Raw genomic sequence first — 22,947 nt, forward strand, 5'->3', positions numbered from 1 at the left:
TCAGCCCACATATTTGTGTTGGCCCGTGAATAGATGTTGGAAGCCAGCGCATTACACAGTGACAATACTTTCCATGACCGTGATGTTTGATTATCTGCTTAATCCGCTGTGCCCCTGAAATCAAACGACCTATGCTTCTGCATCAGATGGACAAATATTCAAGCCTTGCATTCTCTCTGTTTAATTGTGTTTTATGGCTCGGCTCCAGAGCCATCTGGAGTGTGTGTTTGCAGGCACTCGTTCCACAGGTCATTACTTCGGGTTTCAGTAATCGCTGCCACTGCCCTGTAGCCGCTTTTACAGAATTGGCCCATTGAAGTAGGCTAGTTTTTCAAACTTCAAGTTGGTGAATCTAAGGATTAAGGGTTTGCGATATTTATTGTCTGTGATAATATCGTAATCGTTGGGTTAACGATGTGCAATCTAACATTATCAAGTATGTCCCTCACTTTGCAAAAAACAAACAAAAACACATCTAGTGAGTGCACACTGTGTGATGGGACTATTTTACACTGGTTCGGGTCGTACCGCTGCGGTGTAGCCCAGGGCCTGCGTGACTCATAGACATTTACAGAAAGAAGAAGCTCCGGCTACAATGTTCTTCCGAAAGATGCATTATTCTGTTAATAAACGCTTGTTTATTAATCTCTAGAGCACCAAACGATCATATTACATTAGCTATTTTAATTCACAATCCCCTGGCTGACCAAAAAAGGGGTTTCCAACGAGTTCCCAGACACCAGTCATTTTGTAATTGCCTATATTAATTATTTTTTCCCTACACACCAGTTTGAATACTGATATTTTTGTTCAAATAGGGCCAATTAATAGGCTATTCCTAGGCTTACGTTTTTAAATTACAAATGGCCTACTGATGTTTTTGTTATAATATTTTCAATAATATACGCTATTATTTGTGCATAGACATCTGGTTATAGTAATTTGTTTAAAAACAAAACATTTTGCCATCCTTGCTGCAAGCTTACAAGAGCGACAATATCATTAAATGTGAAGGGGGGCCCTAAAATATTTTCTTGGGGAAAAAGGGGGTCTCAGACAAAAAAAAGGTTGGTAACCACTGTCCTACTGTCTCTTGGACTTAATGGTCCGATTCTCTACTGGTGTATGATCGCCAAGCACTTCTCAACATCAGATCTGCCAGAGAAAATATGGTAATCTCTGATTTGGGCAGACAGAAAACTTCTTCTCCATTTCTACATGGATCACCTGTTACCTCTGTCGAGCGCTGTGCCCATCTCCTGGGGGTGAGCGTGACGGCCCGCTGGTCTCGTCTAGCAGTATTCCCCTACGCTGATCTTCGTGTTCTGCGTTCTTTGGATCCTGTACCTGGTTGGTATCGGTGGTCGGCTCGGATGAGGAGTTCCAGGTTCCCGAAAGGTTGGAGTGATTGCTTTTTGCATTTGAACACTGGACCAGGAACCCGCAACAGTAAAATACTTTGTTCCAGTCAGGATAGCCATAGTAAATGCTGGATCTGCTAGCCAACAAAACCTCCAATAGCCCAGATCTACTATGTGTTACTGAAACCTGGATTAGTGTTGGTGAGTCAAGCTCTTTTCAGAGGTTTCACTGCTGGACTGCACTTATTTTAGTTCTCCGAGATCTACTGGGCGAAGAGGAGGTGTTGCGACTTTCTTCAAAGAACAATTTGACTGCCGGCATTTGCCGTCTTACTAACTCCAGTTTTGAGCTCAATGTTTCTGAGCTGGATCGACTTTATCCAGTGGTGTGATTTAAAGGGTTAGTTCACCCAAAAATGAAAATGATGTCATTAATGACTCACCCTCATGTCGTTCCAAGCCCGTAAGACCTCCATTCATCTTCGGAACACAGTTTAAGATATTTTAGATTCAGTCTTAATAATACAGGCATGTGGTCAGACAGGGTAGCATCAAATACTTCAATATCACAAAGTCCACTTTGAGGTCTGGTTTTATTATGTGGACTTTGTGATATTGAAGTATTTGATGCTACCCTGTCTGACCACATGCCTGTATTATTAAGTTTATCTTTCTTGTAATCCTAAACCAAGTGTCCCAGCTCCGCACTGTCGTTACTTTAGCCCTTTAACTGTTGAACTGTTTTCTGATGCTTTTAATAGTATTGACTGAAATACCATTCAGTTGCTCCATTTAGGATTATTCGTGGTGAATCAAAAGTTGAAGATACCACTCGTGCTGAAAGACATGAGTGTAGGAGAGCTAAACGCCAGTGGAAAACTGTCACAGTGTGGGTTTTGTCTTGTCTGTCACGTGATTCCCTGTTTGTCATGTGATCCTGCCATGTGTCTTGTCTAGGGCTGCAACTAACGATTATTTTGATAATCGATTAATCGGACGATAATTTTTTCGATTAATCGATTAATGGGATAGAAATTAAATTAGATTTTTTTTTTATTATAACTAAATAAAACCGTAAATCAGGGTATTTATGTGTAAAAGTGTACTTTAAAAAGTGCAAAAGCCACACATTGAGTTTTACTAATATCAATATTTGCATTGTTTTTAATGATAATTGCTGATGGCAAGTTGACTTGACAAACATGATTATTGTTAAAAAAATGATATCCAACATATTATGTTTTAACACAATTTTTGTTAAAACAAATTTACACAGACATGTTGTTCAGATGTGAATATCTGAACTAAAAACATCTAAAATATATAATTCATTTAATTTTTATTTAAAATTAATTATATATAAGGAATATAAGGATAAAGAATATAATATATATTATATATATAATATATAAAAGAATATAATATAAGGATAAATTGATTAAATAAATATAGAAAGACTGAAAACAATTGTGTGAATGTAGAGCCGCAGTAGATTGCGTTTGAAAAACAATTAAAACTTAGTAGACAAATGCTATAAAAAGAGAACGGAATGGAGGTAACGTTACCCAGCAAGCTAACAGTCTTGAGTAAAGGACAGGAGAAATTATGCATTAGTGCACAAGCATTCGCTGAAAACCACTGAGTACAGTGACTAAAAAACAATATTTTACTGCTGCTGTTATTAACTGCCTTTGTATTTAATGCTTCACTTTGTAAACACCGTTTTAATTTAACCTATTTCTGCGGTAGCGCTATTTTAATCCATCACTTACGTTGCAAGCGAACTGATTGCACAACCTGATGCTCGAGACAAAATACAGACATCCCGGAAGTCCCGGGAGTCTCCCGCATATTGATTGCGGCTCCCTGATGCCCGCGAATTAGTTCAAACTCCCGAAATCTAGAGCGCGCAAGCAAGAGCGCGCATGCGAGACAGAAGAGACTGCTCCAAACCAAGGGGGTAATCCATCAGGCGGAAGTTGAAGCTGCCTCCGGGGGCCGCCATTGTAGCTGGCTATCACCTGCTGTTAGCATCCCATTGACTCCCATTCATTTTGGCGTCACTTTGACAGCGAATAACTTTACATCTGAGGCGTCCAAAGACTTCATTTGTCCATTATTTATTTCTAAAGAAACACGACAATGTATAAAAGGCTCCATTACTTTGTATCTTACGTTATGGCCCCGTAGAAGCCATTCTTGTAAAAATAGGCTAAAAATTGCGTCATAACCACGCGACTTCATGTCGCACAATAGAGACATTACCGTATAGACAGGAGGAGAAGCTCGCACAGTCTCGCAGGCGTACTGACGTTAAATTTTAAATAAATAAATATTAAGCAAAATGACAAAATAATTAATCAGAATACTTACCAAAAGTTGCTGCAGGTCGCGCTTCACCGTCTCTGTGCACGATTAACGTTGGGTGACTGTCTATGGGTGATTCAGATTTGTCTTGGCACAGCTACTAGAAGATTTACAACTGTCAGTCAGGTTGCTCACGTGACATCTACGTCATCAAGCTCAGTTTGAACCTGCGCAGAACGCTTGGCTATCAGGAAGTGAGTGCCCATGTTCGGCTTCAACTCTCTCTGTTGAAATCAACGAGGTCGCTGTGTCCATTTCTTTTACTGTCTATGCTCCAAACCGTGTAGCGCGTGAGGGAGAGAGACCTTGCGTGTGTGTGCGTACCAGTAAACGCTCCCCGTGACGTAAGCAGACCAACTAATCGATAATGACATTCGTTGACAACGATTTTCATAATCGATTATAATCGATTTTATCGATTAGTTGTTGCAGCCCTAGTCTTGTCATTTTGTTATTTGTTTGCTTATTGTCCACAGGTGTTCCTTGTCTTGTTGATTTGTCTCCACAGGTGTCTCGGATTAACCACGCCCCCTTGTTATCTTGTTTAGCTTGTCTGCTTGTGTATTTATACTAGGGATGCTCTGATCAGGATTTTGCAGCCGATACCGATAGCCAATTTTTTGTCATGCTGATCGGTCGAAACCAATACCAATACAGATCCCGATACCGATACCGATGCTTAATATACTTAATATAAGACAGAGATAAATGCAAACAAAATGGAGCAGTCTGATGCAGCCCACAAGGTTAAATTAAACATTGTCCAATAGTAAACTTTGGAGGACAACATAAACATTTAATCACCTAAAATAGAGAAGTCTTATGTAACTAAAACCTTGTCCAAGTCTGAGCAGGACAATAATTTAATTTAAACTCCTAAAAGAACAAATTGGAGTAGTTTGATGCTACTTATTAGAAGGGGTGGGCATTTCAAGCAAAAATAATATTCGAAGATCGCTGATATGAAAAAGGAACCGCATGAGATAAGGTAAGATAGGATCATAAGATGCCCAATATATCAGGAGACATTTGGAATGGGTTAGACATGATTTTGACCACTTAATTAAGTTTTGTTTTGTAGAAAGCCATTCTTTAAATTTAATTTCGTTTTATTAAAATTGTATCTTTATTTCAATCAATGTTTCATCAACCAATTGGCTGGATTTAATAAATAAGAAGCGAAATATAGCAGACAATATATTAGGACACGGAGGCGCCAGCGCGTGAACTGGAGCGCGTCTCATAAATGAACCGAAACTCGGCGTATAAGCTACTTTGCCTCACAGACCTGAGAACGTATAGAAAGCTTGAAATGCTTCTTTTTTTTTTTAAACAACAACATTCAAATCGATAAGAAATGGGTTACTCTCTGCTTATGTAGGCTAATGGCTCTGATCCGTATGAAGTGTGCATTTCTCTCTATAGGCGCGTTCACTACATGCGAAGATCGCGTCAACATCGCCAACTGTATCTTTGCAGCCAGAAAACACTAGTTTATTAATAAAGAATTAAAATTTATCATGCTGCATAAACATTACTTTTGCCGGTTCTTTGTGGCAAGCTTTATGCATGCGCTTGATATGCGGAATATAGGCAAAATTACGATAACAGTCATTATGGTTTAGTATTTTCTCCCATATATATTTCAGTAATTAAATTAATATAAATATGCGATTAGACTAATGATTTAAATGAACTACTTCTAGTCAACTAGAGAAAACTTTATCGTGCACGGGCAGCACAATTTATTTCACATATTTCCTAACCACTGCGGGCGTTCTGAGCGAGCGGCGCTATGTGGACTGAGCGAGCGAATACTCTTCAGAAAGGCGATCTCTCTGGAGGACAATGCTCCTCCACGTGAGATTCCTTTGAAACATACATGGCAAATAGCTCATTTTTTTCATTGTTTCTCGACACATCATAGTAATTCCACACAGGCGATGACATGACTGCCAAATCATTTAAGTCCCCACGCATCATGTACCTTCTCACGTTTTGACGTCATCAAGTTGAGATCGGTTTGTGAGATCGGCCAAGTATAGTGAGTACCGATCGAGTCATAAAATGTGAATATTGGCCGTTACCAATCTCTGGCCGATCGATGGGAGCATCCCTAATTTATACCTCTGTGTTTCAGTTGTGGTTTGTCGGTCGTTTGTTGTTTGGTGTTGCTTGTAGCTGTTCCGTGTTCCTGTCCTGAGCTCCATGTTCTGTCGATTACCTGTTTGTTTTATTAAAGTAGTGCTGCATTTGGATTCTCTCTCCACTTCGTCCTTGCCGCAACGTAACAAAAACGGATAGGTTACAGCCGGTATCTTTGACATTTTAAAGGAAAGCTTGCTCAAATATCAAGAGACTGTCAGAACTGAAAAGTCTGAGTACTTCTCAGATATTATTTCTAACGAGTCACATACGCCTTGTGTTCTCTTCAGTGCTAATTCTGCTTTGAACACTCCTCAATCAACTTGTCTGGAGTTTTCTGTTGAGAAACTTAACTGCTTAACATTTTTTGTGTGGACACGATATCTACTGTTAGATCTGCAGATCCATCTATCACCACTATGTGTTTTAACCAGTTTGAGTCTCTGTTTTGAGGTATCATTGTTAAAATGAAATCATCTGCCTGCTGCATAGACATTGTTTCTCCTCATTTAAAAACACTTTTTTTAAACACTTGAACGCGAAAGTTAAGAAATTATAGCCTAAATAGGCCTCAAAATTTAAACATGCAACAGTGGACCCATTGATCAAGAAATCAAATTTGGATACCTCTACTCTTGCTAATTTCAGGCCCATCCTATTCTATTCTCATTATGCTACTACCTTTAGGGCCTATTTTTTAGGAAATATGGCATCTCGTTTCAACTTTATCTGCCTTTGAAACGGAAAGATTCAAGCGCCATAGCACCACTGTTGGACTGCCTTGAGGATGTTAGAGCCTGGATGGCCTTAAATTTTTAAAGTTCAAAGAAGAGAAAACAGAAGTAATGGTATTTGGACCTGGCGACGCCTGTGAGCCCATTACTTGGATCTGGGTGCTATAAAATCATATGTGAAGCCCAGTGTTGAAAACCTGGATGTTTAATGGACATTGACTTTTAACTGGATATTACTGAACTCAGTAATGTTGTTTAAAATCTGCTCCAGTCATTGGAAACAGTCTGTAAACTTGTGTTCAGTTCAGTCTTAAAGTTGTTAATACCGGGGACTATCTGAAACATTCTTCTAACTGAACACACTAACAGACTGTTTCCAATGACATTTGATAATTTTTTTCATATTATACAATGTCAGTATAGCAAGTATTTACACTCATTTCTGGACATACACCTGGTCTTAATCATTAAGACAAGCACATTACTGACAGAATCAAAAAAAGGCTGTCAGACGGAGCTTGAAACACGATTTTTAAACATGTGACATTAAATAAATGCATTATTTTTGACAGCCCTAATTTAAATGTACCTGTACAAAAATTGCTTTCTGTCATCTTCTTTAGAGCTAAGTAACTCACGACTACATTGTACACTCCACAACTAATGTAGGTTAAGAGTGTTTCCCACAGGATTTTGTCAGACTATTGGGGATGGACTTGTTAATGCAATCAATCTGGTGCACTTTAAAAGCAAAATGAAGAGCTCCAGCCCTCCAGTCTTTGCCATGACTTTTACATAAACTTTAAAGTGGATTTAAACCTCTTTTTATATGTGAAAGTGTCTCAGTCCACATCACATGCAGTTTTCCACCAACATAAAAAGCTTGAGGGTTTAACAAGAGTTAAACTGTCAAGCTTTTACTTTGTTGGAAAACTTTGCAAGGCATTGACTTTGTATATAATAATACAAATTAAATATAAAAATGCATATTTGGCACCTACACCCTCAAATTCTTTACAAAACACTCCTGACCTGCATCCTGTGTAATTTGGCCGTAAAATAGCGATATGTCAATGACACGTAGGGCTATTTTTATACACACTCATATGCAGGGCAGACAGCCTTCTTAAGAGGTCCTAGAGATTCCAATACCGCCCGCATTCCTCAAAACTATCATAAGTTCAAATAGATTATAGAGTATTGGCACCAATGGTCTCTCTGATCTACTTTAGGTCAGGGTGTTTTTGGGAAGTGCTCTCCTGAGGCCGGGTGCTCCAGCCGGATGTTAAGAAGTTGGATGTAAGCTTTACACTCCCTCCAGCCTTCTGAGTAAAATGTATCCATGGTCCATGTCAGACCCTGCTGGACTTCCGACATTTTTTGCTTTATAATACATAGAGTTATGTTTCAAATAAGTTTAATGGTGCAGTAGTGCGTAAGCTGTAACTTTGTGTCCTTGGCATCAAAACTAGGCTGAGTTGTAACTTACACACAGTTGGTCCAACTGGCCCATTCAGTGATCCTTAAACCACTAAACATTAAACACCAGATCTTTGCATGTTAATTGTAGCTTCTTTGGCATCATATTTCCCAAACAGAGCTGCATGCTATGGTGTGAACGCTCGAAAACAGCTTGAGTGGATCTGATCCCTCATGTCTTCTTTAGATCCATAATAATCTTCCCAGCCTTTGATGGCAACCCTGATTCATACTTTGTCCTTGTAATCCAGTCATGTCGAGGGCTAAAATTAACCGAATAATGGCATGCAGTCGGTGTAAGGCTGTAATCTACCCAGTCCTGCCTGCAAACACCCAGGTGGCCATTCAAAGAAGATTAGGAGGGTCACCTGTCTTTCCTTGTGTCTGTCTCAGACTTCTGTCTCAATCTACTCCCTCATCCTGAACCACTCCCACTATTGTGTCCAAACAGATCCGACCTTCAGATGTCTTTTTTCCAGACACTGAACGGCTACTGTGTGTTTGGGAATGAGATGTACTGTAATATGTTTGTCTGAAATATCCCATTGCGACTTGTCCGGATCTAACACACACTTTCACGCGTGCAGGAAGATGCATGCTTGGGGGAAACTGGACTCAGATCCTAAATGGACACATCCTCAGCTTTTCTTCTGGACATAGTCCCATATTCAGTAAGTAGAAGCTATATGGAACAATACAATAGTGGCTCACTATGTGATTACTCACTGAGATTGTGTAGTGTTATGCGTGATCAGATGTGATTGGACATTTTTGCTGCAGTTTATAATCTACTACATTCACAACACATGTTGTTCACTGGCAGACAGGCCTGTGTTCAGGAAACTTGTTTGAAAACCCATTTGCTGGTCCTGGTGGTACTGAAGATTTATAATTCATCAATTCTGTGTAATGTCTTGTCCTCATAAAAGCCATCTTAAATATTTAAATATAAATAAAATAAGCAAGTATAAGGTATAAAAATGCAGGTCAGTGAAGCAAAAAAACCAACAACAACAATGCACGGTCTTAAGAGACATTTCTTAAAAGTTGAACTTATTTTAACTTGTGCGCCGCGTTTTTATAAAACTGCATAATGCATGAGGTGCTGCAAAAGACACAAGCGCAACGGTAAAACACGTCTGTCTAGTGCGTTTACATTGAAAAATAATGGAAAAAGTAGCGCAGTAGAATTGAAAAGCACGTTCTGTGTGAAAACAAAAAAATAAAGTAACAATATAACAACTCACAAATGAGCAGACATGACTTTTTAATAATGCTCACATCTTTTGATCTAGAATATAACATGGAGTTCGTAGCTAATGTGCTAGATAAAAGATTGTAGGTCTAAATGTTTAGTTTTATTTTTAGTTCAAAACTAAATTGTTACATTACTTGCCACTGTTGAAAAAGGCAAAAGAAACATCATGTCAAGTCACATTTATGTATAGCGCTTCATACAATACCAGTTAAAGCAGCTTCATGGTAATAAACAGAAACGTCTCGGTTACGTATGTAACCCTAGTTCCCTGATAGGGAACGAGACGCTGCGTCAAACGCTGCGGGAACGCCCCTGCGTTGTGCGTCATGAAGCACGTATGGAATCAGCCCAATGGAGAGATGAAACGTCATAGGCGGGTGACGTCATCGACCAGGAAACTATAAAGCACCCCAAAAACACAAGCGCATTAGCTTCTGATAGGCTTGAAGGAAGCGCTAACGGGAGTGCCGGGAGTATGGCGGAGCGACGCAGCGTCTCGTTCCCTATCAGGGAACTAGGGTTACATACGTAACCGAGACGTTCCCTTTCAAGGGAACTTCGAGCTGCGTCAAACGCTGCGGGAACGCGAATACCCACGTCGCCATAGGACCAAATGACCGTCATGTGAGACTAGCGCACAGAGGACGAGAGCACCTGTGCCCCAGGGGTAGAGCTTAAGTCTAGGTCATAGAACTTAATAAAAGTATGCGGTGAAGACCATCCAGCCGCATCACAAACATCACTCAGGGAAACCCCCGACAAAAGAGCTTTAGAAGCAGCCATACTCCTGGTAGAGTGAGCTCGGACAACCAAAGGTGAAGGCTGGCCAGCCGACTCATAAGCAAGTGAGATAGCCTCAACCACCCACTTGCTCATTCTCTGTTTAGACGCCGGACACCCTTTCCTGGGTGGCCCGAAACATACAAAAAGTTGTTCTGATTTCCTCCACAGGGCAGCTCTGTGGACATAAGCGTCTAATGCCCTAACAGGGCAGAGTGAATTAAGTTTCTCCTGGTCCGATGACATAAATGGAGGAGGACAGAAAGCCTGCAGAACCGTAGGTCTAACAATATTAGTAGGAACCTTAGGAACGTAACCTGGTCTAGGATGCAGAAAAGCTTTAACCATGCCAGGTGCAAATTCCAGGCACGAGGGTGAAACCGACAGAGCCTGCAAATCTCCGATTCTTTTTAGTGAAGAGATAGCAAGCAAAAAGATAGTCTTAAAAGTGAGAAACTTCTCGGGAACTTCTTCGATAGGTTCAAAAGGAGCTAGGGAAAGACCTTCTAATACAATGGCCAGATCCCAAGTCGGCACCCTCGTACGAACTGCTGGCCTCAGCCTCAAAGTGCCACGGAGGAAACGAGTTATAAGCGGGTGTCTCCCAAGAGAAACTCCACTGAAAGGGACGTGGTAAGCAGCTAGTGCCGCCACATACACCTTTAGTGTGGAGGGGGATAACCCTGTGGAGAAGCGCTCCTGCAGGAATTCCAGCACTGCACCCACTGGGCAGTTAACTGGGTCCTGCAGGTGTTCTCCACACCAAGAAGTGAAAAGTTTCCACTTCAAGGCATAAAGCTTCCTCGTGGATGGAGCTCTGGAGTTAAGAATGGTCTCAACAACCTCGGTTGAGAGACCGGAGTCTATGAGCTGGGCCCCCTCAGAGGCCAAGCCCACAGTTTCCACAATTCTGGGCGGGGGTGAAGTATCGTGCCCCCCGCCTGGGAGAGTAGATCCCTCCTGACCGGGAGCTCCAAAGGAGAACCGTCCAGGAGAGAAATCAGGTCCGCAAACCATACTCGGGCCGGCCAGAACGGGGCTAGTAGTAGTAGACTGACCCCGTCCCGGCGGACCCTCTCCAGAACTCCTGGTAACAGAGCAATCGGGGGAAAGGCGTACAGACGTGACCTCGGCCACGGCTGCACCATAGCATCCAACCCCAGGGGGGCTGGAAGAGTGATGGAGAACCACCGATGACAATGAGTGGTCTCCTTGGAAGCGAATAGGTCCACCTCGGCGCGACCGAAACTCAACCAAAGGAGCTCCACCACCTCGGGGTGGAGTCTCCATTCCCCTGGCCTCGGCCCCTGCCTCGACAGGGAGTCTGCTACCACATTCAAATACCCAGGGAGATACATTGCTCTCAGAGATAGTAGCTTCCCTTGGGACCACAGGAGGATCTGACGGGCCAACTTGTAAAGCCGGCGAGACCGCAGGCCCCCCTGATGATTTATATAAGAGACCACCGACGTGTTGTCCTTTTTCTAGCCTGAAACACAGCCAACATCTCTAGACAATTTATGTGCCACGAAAGATGATGATCCTGCCACAGACCTTGGGCTGGGCGACCACTCATGACCGCCCCCCACCCTGTGAGGGAAGCATCCGTCGTTAGCGTTATGCGACGACAAAGAGCCCCCAGCACAGGACCTTTGGATAGGAACCAAGTTTCTCTCCACATGACCAGAGCACGAAGGCAGCGCCGCGTGACTTTGAACGTGCGGAGCGGATTTCCCCTCGGGGAGAATCCCTTGGTCCTGAGCCACCACTGTAGCGGTCTCATGTACAACAGGCCGCAAGGTATAACGTTGGACGCTGCTGCCATCAGACCCAACAGTCTCTGAAACTGCTTGACAGTGAGTAGCTGGCCTAGCTTCACTTGTTTCACAGCTGAGAGAATCGAAGCGATGCGGGTCGGAGAGAGTCGCGCCCGCATCGATACCGAATCCCAAACGACACCCAGAAAAGTGGTCTTCTGGGAAGGAGATAATACACTTTTCTTTGCGTTCAGCCTCAACCCCAACTTTCTGATATGAGCGAGGACGACATCTCGATGCCGAACCGCCATCTGCTCGGTCTGAGCTAAAATCAACCAATCGTCGATGTAATTGAGAATACGAATGCCCTGAAGCCTCAGAGGCACTAGTGCTGCATCCATGCATTTCGTGAAAGTGCGGGGAGATAAAGCTAGGCCAAACGGAAGAACCCTGTACTGGTACGCCTCGCCCCCGAAGGCGAACCTCAGGAACTTCCTGTGTTGTGGAAGGATGGACACATGGAAGTATGCGTCCTTCAGATCTATCGTGACAAACCAGTCCTCGGACCTGATTTGAGACACGATCTGCTTGATAGTGAGCATCTTGAATTTTAGCTTCCCTACCGAGCGATTCAATATGCGCAGGTCTAAAATTGGACGCAACCCCCCATCCTTCTTTGGAACGATGAAATATCGGCTGTAATAACCTGACTCCAAACTGGGAGGAGGAACCCCTTCTATAGCCTCTTTTTGAAGGAGCGTTTTCACCTCTTGTTCCAATACCAGAGCCTGCTCGGGGCCCACCACTGTGTGCAGAACCCCTCTGAATTTTGGTGGACGACACCTGAACTGGATAGCATAACCCTTTTCTACTGTCTGCAGGACCCAATGAGATATTTTTGGAAGGCTTTTCCACTCTGCCAGAAATTCTACTAAGGGTACCAGCCTCTCGAGACTGGCCTCTGGTGTAACTTGAGCAGCAGACGCAGCGCCCTGTAACGGCGCACCGGCAGGGAACAACTGGTCTGACCGCTCTGAGACCCTCCTCAGAGGGAGCGAGCGTCCCTCGGGAAAGCGCTCGCTGGGATCGTCTGTGCCCCGGCATAAAGGCGGGGTTGGCAGAACGAGCCCCTGAGGGCACCGAGGAGGAATGGGCACCGTAAAAAGAGGTGAACACCTTTCCGCCTCGGTGGGGACCACCCTCAGCATCCTGAACGGCTTGGCGTCAGGACTTCTTCTTAGCCGAAGCCTTCTTAGCCAATATAACTGTCCTCAGATCAGTTCTACTGGGAGAAGGCTTCGGCTGAGAGTGTCGCGGCTGAGCCCACTGTCCAGCAGGGGGAGCACGAGACGCGACACTCTGCCTCTGCTGCGCTCTATGTGATGAGCTCGAAGACGGCCGGGGCTGCTCCCGCCCAGCAGCCCCAGGGACATGAACTTTAAGGGGAAGAAACTTTTTAAAAGCTGCAGTTTGTTTCTTTTCTTCTTGGAATTTATCGATAACTGAATTCACAGCATCACCAAACAACCCCATGGGAGAAAGAGGAGCATCTAAAAGAAAAGCTTTTTCTCTCTCTTTAATATTAGTCTGATTTAACCACAAATGTCTTTCTGCGGCCACCAGAGCTGCCATAGAACGACCCATTAATTTGGCCGATTCTATGGTGGCACGCAGGGATAAATCAGCAGCCTGACGCAGTTCGCGAACTACGTCAGTACTGACCTCCTCACTCTCACTCATGTCCCTTAGCAGATCAGCCTGGTATGCCTGCAAGATTGACATAGTATGCAGACATGACGCAGCCTGACCTGCTGCCGAATATGCTTTACCCACCAAAGCCGAAGTGTTTCTTAAAGGCTTGGTGGGTAATGCCGGTGCCTTAAAAGATGATGCTGCTTCGGGGGAGAGATGGCTCGCAAGCGTCTCTTCCACACGAGGCAAAGCACCATAACCATGAGCCTTGGCTCCCATAATATTAGCGTATGTTGAAGTCTGGGGACTAAACACTCTATATGACACCGGTTTTCTCCATGATTTCGACACCTCGGTGTGGAGATCATGGAAAAACGGCAGGCACCGGCGTGGAGGCTGCACACGTGACGGCAAAAATCTCTCATCCAACTTTGATTTAGAAACAGACTCCTGTCTAGTCACTGGCCATTCAATATTAAGTTTTTCAACAGCTCTTGTTAACACCTCCATAAGCTCATCACTCTCAGGAGTGTGGGGTGGCGAATCCTCCACATCTCCCTCAACACTAACAACATCAAGTTCCTCAGAACTGGATAGCTGCAGCATTGGTGCCTCAGCCCGAGCGGAAGAAACCGCCGGGACTGAGGCACTGGATCTCACAGGTGAAGGGAGAGATAAGGCAGAGCCCGTCTCAAACCCCGCTGTGAGATCCATCTGCGATCCCCACGATAAGCGCCGCCGCTCTGCCTCGGCAGAAGCGGGACCCGAACCGCGGGGAGCGCGCACCGAACCGCTCTCCTCAAAGAGCGATCGGCGGGAGCGGAGCGTCCTTAACGGCAAACGCTCGCAATGCTCACAGTCTGCTCCCTCGAGAGCAAACTGGGCATGCTGAACTCCCAAACAAACAACACAAAGATCATGTGTATCCCCGCTCGTTAAATAACGCGAGCAGGGAGGAACACACTTTCTAAACTGCTGTTCGTCCGCCATAATCTCTCAATATATATATATATAGGGATAAATTGTTTGTGTGGTGCAGGGTATGTAAGACAGACAATATCACACAGGGACAGATTCACATGTAGCGCGACTGAAAGCACAGAAGCTAATGCGCTTGTGTTTTTGGGGTGCTTTATAGTTTCCTGGTCGATGACGTCACCCGCCTATGACGTTTCATCTCTCCATTGGGCTGATTCCATACGTGCTTCATGACGCACAACGCAGGGGCGTTCCCGCAGCGTTTGACGCAGCTCGAAGTTCCCTTGAAAGGGAATTATTCTTAATGTTGCAGCTGTAAAGCAGCTCTATAGAACAATTTCGAGCCGACGTCACAGTTACGTCACGGCGCTAGCTGGAGGCAAAACAAAGGGAAAACTGCAGGCGGCCAATACAAACAAGCACAGATTCGGCTACATAAAAACGAGCTTAAATTGTTATTATTATTATTAAATGTCATCTTGTTGTGTTGTTGGGTGCAAGAAACAATGAAAAATGAATATGCTGTATCTGGAATTTTTATTTCTAGAAAATATTCACATCGTTAAAATTGCACCGTAATGTCACTCTTTCATTGTCGTCGTCTTGGCGCTGGCTAGGCAGAACTGCGGATCGTACCACACAAGTCTTGTACGTGACCATTCAGCACATAGTTATAGTCATCTAAAGATTTATTTGCCCTCAGTTTCTCTATCGGATAGGTGTAGAAGTCAGGTCACTCAACCGGAGTTAGCCTAGCGTTAACGTTAATCCTGTCAGATCGTCCATCATTGAGTGAGCGTGTAACGGCTATGGGGCAGCCAATCTGGTTCCGTCCGTTAAAATTAACTTTTGCAAATAACAATCGCGGTCCTGGACAGTGAGTGACCTTGCACATTAAGATAAAATCGGATTTTCTCGAGTCACTGTTAAAAACAACCTAACAAAACTTGCAAACTAACATTAGGGAAGCGGCCAGAGGGATCGTTCTGCCACCACCTAAGCTCCGCCCACAAAAACGTCACCATGTTTATCAACTGAAAAGGGGTCTGTAGAAGACGTGTCATTATACGGCTCACTTCACTTTGTGTTTGTCCTCGTATGATGTCAGTGCAGTCAAATCGATAATATTTCTCAATATTACATTACTTGTGTGTCTATTTTATTGACTAAATAAAGGAAATATTTCTTCACTAAGACTGAATTGCTCTTTTGTTTGCATGCGCCCTCTGTTTTAGTTTTAGTACTCGATTTACTGCTGGATGCTAATCAGGTAGCCAACATCACCAAAGATGTGTGCTGAATTGTGCATCACGCTGTACCCAGCGCATCTTGTAGACTTTGGTTAGCTCTGGTTCAACTTCACCAGCTCACACGCTGTGGAAGCAGATAGAGCTGACTGTGCTTCAGTTCTGGCATATAGCCTAGCTTAGTGAATCTGTACAGCATCAAATCTCCACTGCACGCTGAATCTGCTCTTTGTATTGCTAAAAAAGCATTGTGTGTCTGGTTATAAAGCTCTACAAAAATCCCTTTTAAACAAACAAACAAAAATATTTTCCCTCTTTTCATTTTTGCAAAAATATCAGAACTTATTGCATCAGGCTAATAGCTAGGGCAATGAGCAGTTTTACCACTGTGCTTTACCACTGCACAAAGTGCGCTCGACTTGTTTTGACTTATTCAGGGAAAAACACATTAAAAGTTAATAGTACAAAGTCCTTGAATGTGATGGAAAGCAATAAAATGACTCAATTTCCACAAAGATATGCATCATCACCAGTGTTGGGTAAGTTACTCAAAAAAAGTAATCCACTACAAATTACTAATTACTACTTTAAAATTGTAATTTGATTACAGTACTGATTACTGCATGTAAAAAGTAATCAGATTACTAATTACTTTACTTTCAAGTTACTTTGAAAACCTATTAAAACTACAAGAATACACTACAAAGTGAAACGTCTCAGGTTACGTATGTAACCCTGGTTCCCTGGACGCGGTGGGAACGCTCTGCGTGATTACGTCGTGAAGCACGTGTAAAATCAGTCCAATGGAAGCCCGCTACGACATAGGTGACGTCATAGACCAGGAAACTATAAAGCAACCCTGAAATCAGACCGCGACAGCTTCTGAAAAACCTGAAGCAAGTCGATCAGGGCATGCAGGAAGTATGGCAGGCAAACGCAGCGTCTCGTTCCCTATCAGGGAACCAGGGTTACATATGTAACCTGAGACGTTCCCTTTCAAGGGAACTCGAGCTGCGTTTGAGACGCGGTGGGAACCCTATACCCACTACGCCATAGTGACAAATGCCCATTCTGTGTGAGGTCCTGCGCACACAGGGCAGCTCTGTGAACGTAGGCATCTAAAGCCCGGACTGGACATAACAGGTTAAGCTGTTCCTGGTCAGGGGTATTAAAGGGTGGAGGATAGAAGGCCTGCAGCACTATTGGGCCACATTCAGTGGGACCTTAGGAATATAACCCGGCCTGTGGTAGAGAAATGCCTTCACCATACCAGGTGCAAATTCCAGACATGAAGGAGCAACCGACAAAGCATGTAAATCACCAATTCTCTTGATAGATGAGATAGCAAGGAGAAATAAAGTCTTTAGAGTGAGGAACTTTTCAGAAACCTCCTCGATGGGCTCGAAGGGAGCTAAAGCCAGACCCTCGAGTACAATGGCCAAGTCCCAAGCCGGTGCTCTAGCGTGCAGTGCAGGTCTCAACCTCAATGTACCCCAGAGAAAGCGAGTAATTAGAGGGTTTCTCCCAATAGAAGTATCCCCCAGAGGGGTGTGGTAGGCAGATATAGCCACCACGTAAACCTTTAGGGTGGAAGGAGATAACCTGGCCGAGAAACGGTCTTGCAGAAAATCAAGAACTGAACCAACAGGGCAGTTAACAGGATCTAACTGACGTTCAACACACCACGTGGTGAAAAGTTTCCATTTTAGCGCATACAGCCTTCTCGTGGAAGGAGCTCTGGATTGAAGAATGGTTTCTACAACATCGGTCGAAAGACCGGTCTCCCTGAGCCTGGCCCCCTCAGAGGGCCCCCACTTCTGGGTGAAGTCTCCACTCCCCGGGCCTCAGCCCCTGTCTCGACAGAATATCTGCTCCCAGATTCTGACGCCCCGGAATATATACCGCCTTGAGCGACAGTAACTTCCCCTGGGCCCATAGGAGGATCTGATGGGCCAATTTGCAAAGGTGACGTGACCTCAGACCCCCCTGATGGTTGATATAGGAGACCACCGAAGTGTTGTCTGTGCGGACCAACACGTGATGGCCTCTCAGGTCTGGCAGGAAATATTTGAGTGCTAGAAATACCGCCATCAACTCTAAACAATTTATGTGCCAGGAACATTGATGGTCCTGCCAAAGACCTTGCGCCGAGCGGCCACTCATGACCGCCCCCCATCCCGTGAGGGAAGCATCCGTCGAAAGCGTGACGCGTCGACAAGGAGCCCCCAACACTGGGCCCTGGGCGAGGAACCAAGGTTTCTTCCACAAGGCCAACGCACGAAGGCATAGCCGCGTGACCTTGATCTTGCGGAACGGATTTCCCCTCGGAGAAAACCCCTTGGTCCTGAGCCACCACTGCAGGGGTCTCATGTACAGAAGGCCAAAAGTAATAACGTTGGACGCAGCTGCCATGAGACCCAACAGTCTCTGAAACTGTTTCACAGTGAGTGACTGGCCCAGTTTCACATTCTTTGCGGCTGTGAGAATTGCAGAAATACGAGCAGGAGACAGGCGTGCCTGCATTGTGGTCGAATCCCAAATTACACCTAGAAAAGTGGTCCTCTGAGCAGGGAGGAGCACACTCTTTTTGGTGTTTAGCCGCAACCACAAACTCTTTATGTGGGGCAGAACAGCATCTCGATGCTGAACTGCCACCTGCTCTAACTGAGCTAAAATCAATCAATCGTCGATGTAATTTAATACGCGGATGCCCTGGAGTCTCAACGGAGCCAGAGCTGCATCCACGCATTTTGTAAAAGTGCGGGGAGATAAACCTAGGCCAAATGGAAGAACCCGATATTGTGAAAGTGAAAGTGAAAGTGAAAGAGTGAAAGAGTGAAAGTGACACGTGATGGCCAAGTATAGTAACCCATACTTGGAATTTGACCTCTGCATTTAACCCATCCAAGTAAGTGCACACACATTAGGAGCAGAGTAGTGAGTAGTGAACACACACACACACACTGCAAACGTGGACACACACACCCGGAGCAGCGGGCAGCCTTGAGTGGCGCCCGGGGAGCGATTGGGGGTTAGGTGCCTTGCTCAAGGACACCTCAGTCATATTCCTGCCGGTACTGGAATTGAACCAGCAACCTTTGAGTCACCAGTCCAACTCTGTTACCATTAGGCCATGACTGCCCCCATTATATTGGTATGCATATATATATTGTACTGCATATTGGTATGCTTCGCCCCCGAAAGCGAACCTCAGGAACCTCCTGTGATGAGGATGGATAGATACATGGAAGTACGCGCCCTTCAAGTCTATTGTGACAAACCAGTCCTCGGACTGAATCTGTGATACAATCTGTTTGAGTGTAAGCATTCTGAACTTGAGTTTCTGAACCCTGCTGTTTAACTGGCGCAGGTCTAGAATAGGACGCAGCCCTCCATCCTTCTTTGGAACAATGAAGTAACGGCTGTAAAACCCTGACTCTCTGCTGGGAGGAGAAACCCTTTCTATAGCTCCCTTTCGAAGAAGTGTCAGTACTTCTTGCTCCATTACCAGAGCCTGCTGTGAGTCCACCACCGTGGGGAGGACTCCTTGAAATCTGGGCGGACGAGAACCGAGCTGAATTCTGTAACCCTTTTCTATAATGTGCAGGACCCATAGAGAAATATTTGGCAGAAGTTTCCACGCTGCCAGAAATTCCGATAAGGGAACCAGTCTCTCGAGACTGGCCTCTGGATTTGATTGAACAACCATTTCGGTGCCCTGAAGCGGCGAACCGGCAGGGAACAACCGGGGTTAAAAATGATGACGCCGACTCCGGAGAGAGAAAGCTCGCAAGCGTCTCTATAATCCAAGGCACTGTCATACCATGATACTTAATACCCATAACATTACTCTAGTTAGACGTTTGGGTATTAAACACATAAAATAGAAACCGGTTTATTCCACGATCTCGACACCTCAGTGTGGAGATAGGGAAAAACCAGTAGTCCCCGACGAGGAGGCTGAGATACAGAGTTTTCCTGTTTTTTTAGATATATTTCATCTAATAAACTCTTTTTATTTTCACTCTCATAATGTTCAGCTGTCCAGTAAATATTTAACTAGCAACAGCATTAGAAAAGCCTCCTTTTAAAAGCTCCTCTTTATTCAACAGAGTTATGAGCTGCCTATTTATTGAAAAATCAAACATCTGCCTTTTTCTTAATATTTTTATTTGTTTTGTTCACTTTTTCTTAACAAAACACTAACGATACCAATTCCTCAGAACTGGAAATCGCAGCACACTGGATCTGCAGGTGAAAGCTGAGATAGGGCGGGGCCCGTCCCATCCCACGCTCTCAGATCCGATTTCGAACCCCAAAATGCGAGTCGCCGCCGTGTCTAGGCAACAGCGGGACCCGCGCGGGGAGCGCAAACCGTACCGTCCTCCTCAAAGAACGATCGGCGAGAGCGGAGCGTCTTCATAGATAGACTCATACAATGCTCACAATCAGCCCCCTCGAGGACTGACTGAGCATGCTCCACTCCCAAACAAGCAACACAAAGCTGATGTGTGTGTCCCCACCCGTATATAACGAGGGCAGGGAACAACACACCGTCTATAATCTTGCTTGCTCGCCATAATAATGATAGATATATTGGGCTTGACAGACAACAATAAATAGACAAGGACAGATATACAGAGAGCGCTTGCTGAAGGTGCAGAAGCTGTCGCGGTCTGATTTCAGGGTTGCTTTATAGTTTCCTGGTCTATGACGTCACCTATGTCGTAGCGGGCTTCCATTGGACTGATTTTACACGTGCTTCACGACGTAATCACGCAGAGCGTTCCCACCGCGTCTCAAACGCAGCTCGAGTTCCCTTGAAAGGGAACTCAGTTCTTTCCGTAATTTAATATTGCAGAATACAGACATCCCAAGTCTCCTGGAAGTTCTGGGAGTCTCCCGCATGTTGATAGCGGCTCCCTGATGCCCGCAAATTAGTTCAAATCTCCCGTTAATCTAGAGCGAGCGAGAAAGAGCGCGCATGCGAGACAGAAGAGAGGGCTGTTTCTCAATATGTTCTTGTGGACTTGTGAAACGTCATCAGTCGCTGCCCAAGTACTGTTCCAATTCAGAGTTCACATCTAGCCAAGTCCAGTTCAAGACCACTGATGTGTTCCTGATCCGCCCCTTTTACCCAGGATGCATCGAGAGGTGACTTTAACTTTTGACTGAACTGTTTGCTTTATTTCTAATTGTACAGCTTCTTATACCTTTTAGGCTACTTATACTTTTATACTGGATATTATTGAGCATTAAAACTGACATTTAACAAAAAGAGACAGGGTTGTGTAATTTTATTTTATATATTTTAAAATATATAGAATATTTTTTATATTTATTTTACTATACATTCTCTTCACTGTATGTACATGTATAATAAAATAAAATGACACGTCTGTCTCTGTTAAATGTCAGTTTTAATGATCAATAATGTTTCATATTTTTAAAATGAAAACAAAAAGAAGCAGGGTTGTGTTTTATACATCCTGTTGTTATAAATAAATGCAGTGAAGATAATCAATGTATGCGGACATTTGTGTGGCCATTAGCCTAATATGTTTTCGATTTTTTTTTAATGAAAAGAGGCTGAGTTGTGTTTTATAACATATTTTGTTTTATTGTTGACGAAAAGAGGCAGAGTTGTACTTTATACCATATTTCGTTTAATTGTTGCCTGAAATATAGCTACATAAAGAGATAACCGGAATAGCCAGAGCGTGCTGAGTGACGCGATCAAGAAACCCGCGGTTCCGTTTGCAGAATAACCGGACTCGCGTCCTCTCGTCCTCGGGAGTTCGTTCTCCTGAGTCGAACTTGGCAAGTCTGAACTACCAAGGACGCAAGTCCGAAGTTTGCGTAGGCTACTATTGAGAAACGGCCAGACTGTGCTCCAAACCGTGTTGCGCTGCGTGTGTGTGCCTCATGAAGCGCGTTCTCCGGTAATTCATTAAAGCGCATGCTGACGCAGCCGGCCAAACGTGTTTAGAAAGGCATTTTACTAAATATTTTTTTCTTAACAATACATTTGTAACGCAAGTAACTTAATTTTATTGACATCAGTAACTGTAATCAAATTACATAAATTTAAAATGTAATGAGTTACATTACTGCGTTACCACGAAAAGTAATTAGAATTTTGTAACGCGTTATACCCAACTCTGATCATCACATGTCCCGCGATGAGCTTTGAGATGATGAGGTGAAATCAGGGACGGTTGTTTTGCAGCTTATACTTGTTTTGAACAGTCTATACTTGACAAAGTTATCCGATCAATGTCTAGGTCTAATAATCTCTTAATTAGGGTATAATTGACCTTTGTGCTTTTTTATTAATGAAATGTTTTGCACATTTAAAAAATTGTGCACAGCCCTTGAAACATCTGGTTTTGGCTAATAAAGGAGAAGATGAGAGTTCAGTGAAAGAGTCCTGAAATAGCCACTAAAGCTGAAGCTTGTGTACTGATGCAGACACGAGTGATGTAAGCAGTACAAATCTCATTTACTGCGGGACAGCCCACATTCAAGCACGTCGCTAGTCTTAACAGCAGATTAATGTTGTTTGTGAGTCTCTTTCCAAACAACATTCGGCAGATGAGCCTTGACAATAAAAGTTCCCTTGTACTGAAAGAAAAAAATATATTGCTGAGTTTTGTTTCCTTGTGCAGAGTATAACGAGAGAGTTCACCCAAAAATGTAAATTTTGAATGAATTATTTGGAATTATTGGAAGTTTCCAGCCAAGCCTATCTTTGTGAGTTTACTGAATTGTAGAGACCATTGACCATGGACAGAAAATCTGACATCATCTAGATTATCGATCCGTGCTGGTGGAAGAGAGAGACTGTTCATTTTGAAGGCACATTTTCTAAAAGAACTGTGTCAAACTTTGTGTAAATCTTTTCGTTTTGTGACCGTCTACTTCTACAGAATCTAGGCATGCGGGTGCTCACAGGGCTTTGGGTCATTTGATGGAAATAAGGTCAGTTTGATCTCACAGTTGGTCTCTTCTCTCAGCTCTGATCAGCTCCGGCTGTAAGGCCAGTAAGGACGAGGACTGGCCACTGAATGCTATGACACACTGTTTGCCTGCCTGTCAGACGTGATGACTGCAGCTCGAAACTACATTCTCAATCAAGAGTCCTGTTGA

The 22,947-nt window shown here is 43.9% G+C and overlaps 1 protein-coding gene across 5 annotated transcripts in view; it reads left to right on the forward strand.

The window, feature by feature from the left end:
• Positions 1-22,947, forward strand: part of ip6k1 (inositol hexakisphosphate kinase 1) — a 94,307-nt gene that overhangs the window by 5,833 nt on the left and 65,527 nt on the right. For 2 of the 5 annotated variants that reach the window (XM_077231968.1, XM_077231971.1), the window contains exon 1: positions 5,549-8,757. The exons of 2 other annotated variants lie outside the window; for them this stretch is intronic. In XM_077231968.1, coding sequence (XP_077088083.1) covers positions 8,713-8,757 — 45 coding nt within the window. In that variant the 5' untranslated portion in view covers positions 5,549-8,712. Of the gene's footprint in view, positions 1-5,548; positions 8,758-22,947 lie in introns of those variants that run through there. One more of the 5 variants, XM_077231969.1, reaches the window with a different exon arrangement.

This window comes from Siphateles boraxobius, unplaced genomic scaffold (assembly GCF_051911475.1).
Source record: "Siphateles boraxobius isolate OS27281-9 unplaced genomic scaffold, OSU_SipBor_1 160, whole genome shotgun sequence".
NCBI classification, from domain to species: domain Eukaryota; kingdom Metazoa; phylum Chordata; class Actinopteri; order Cypriniformes; family Leuciscidae; genus Siphateles; species Siphateles boraxobius.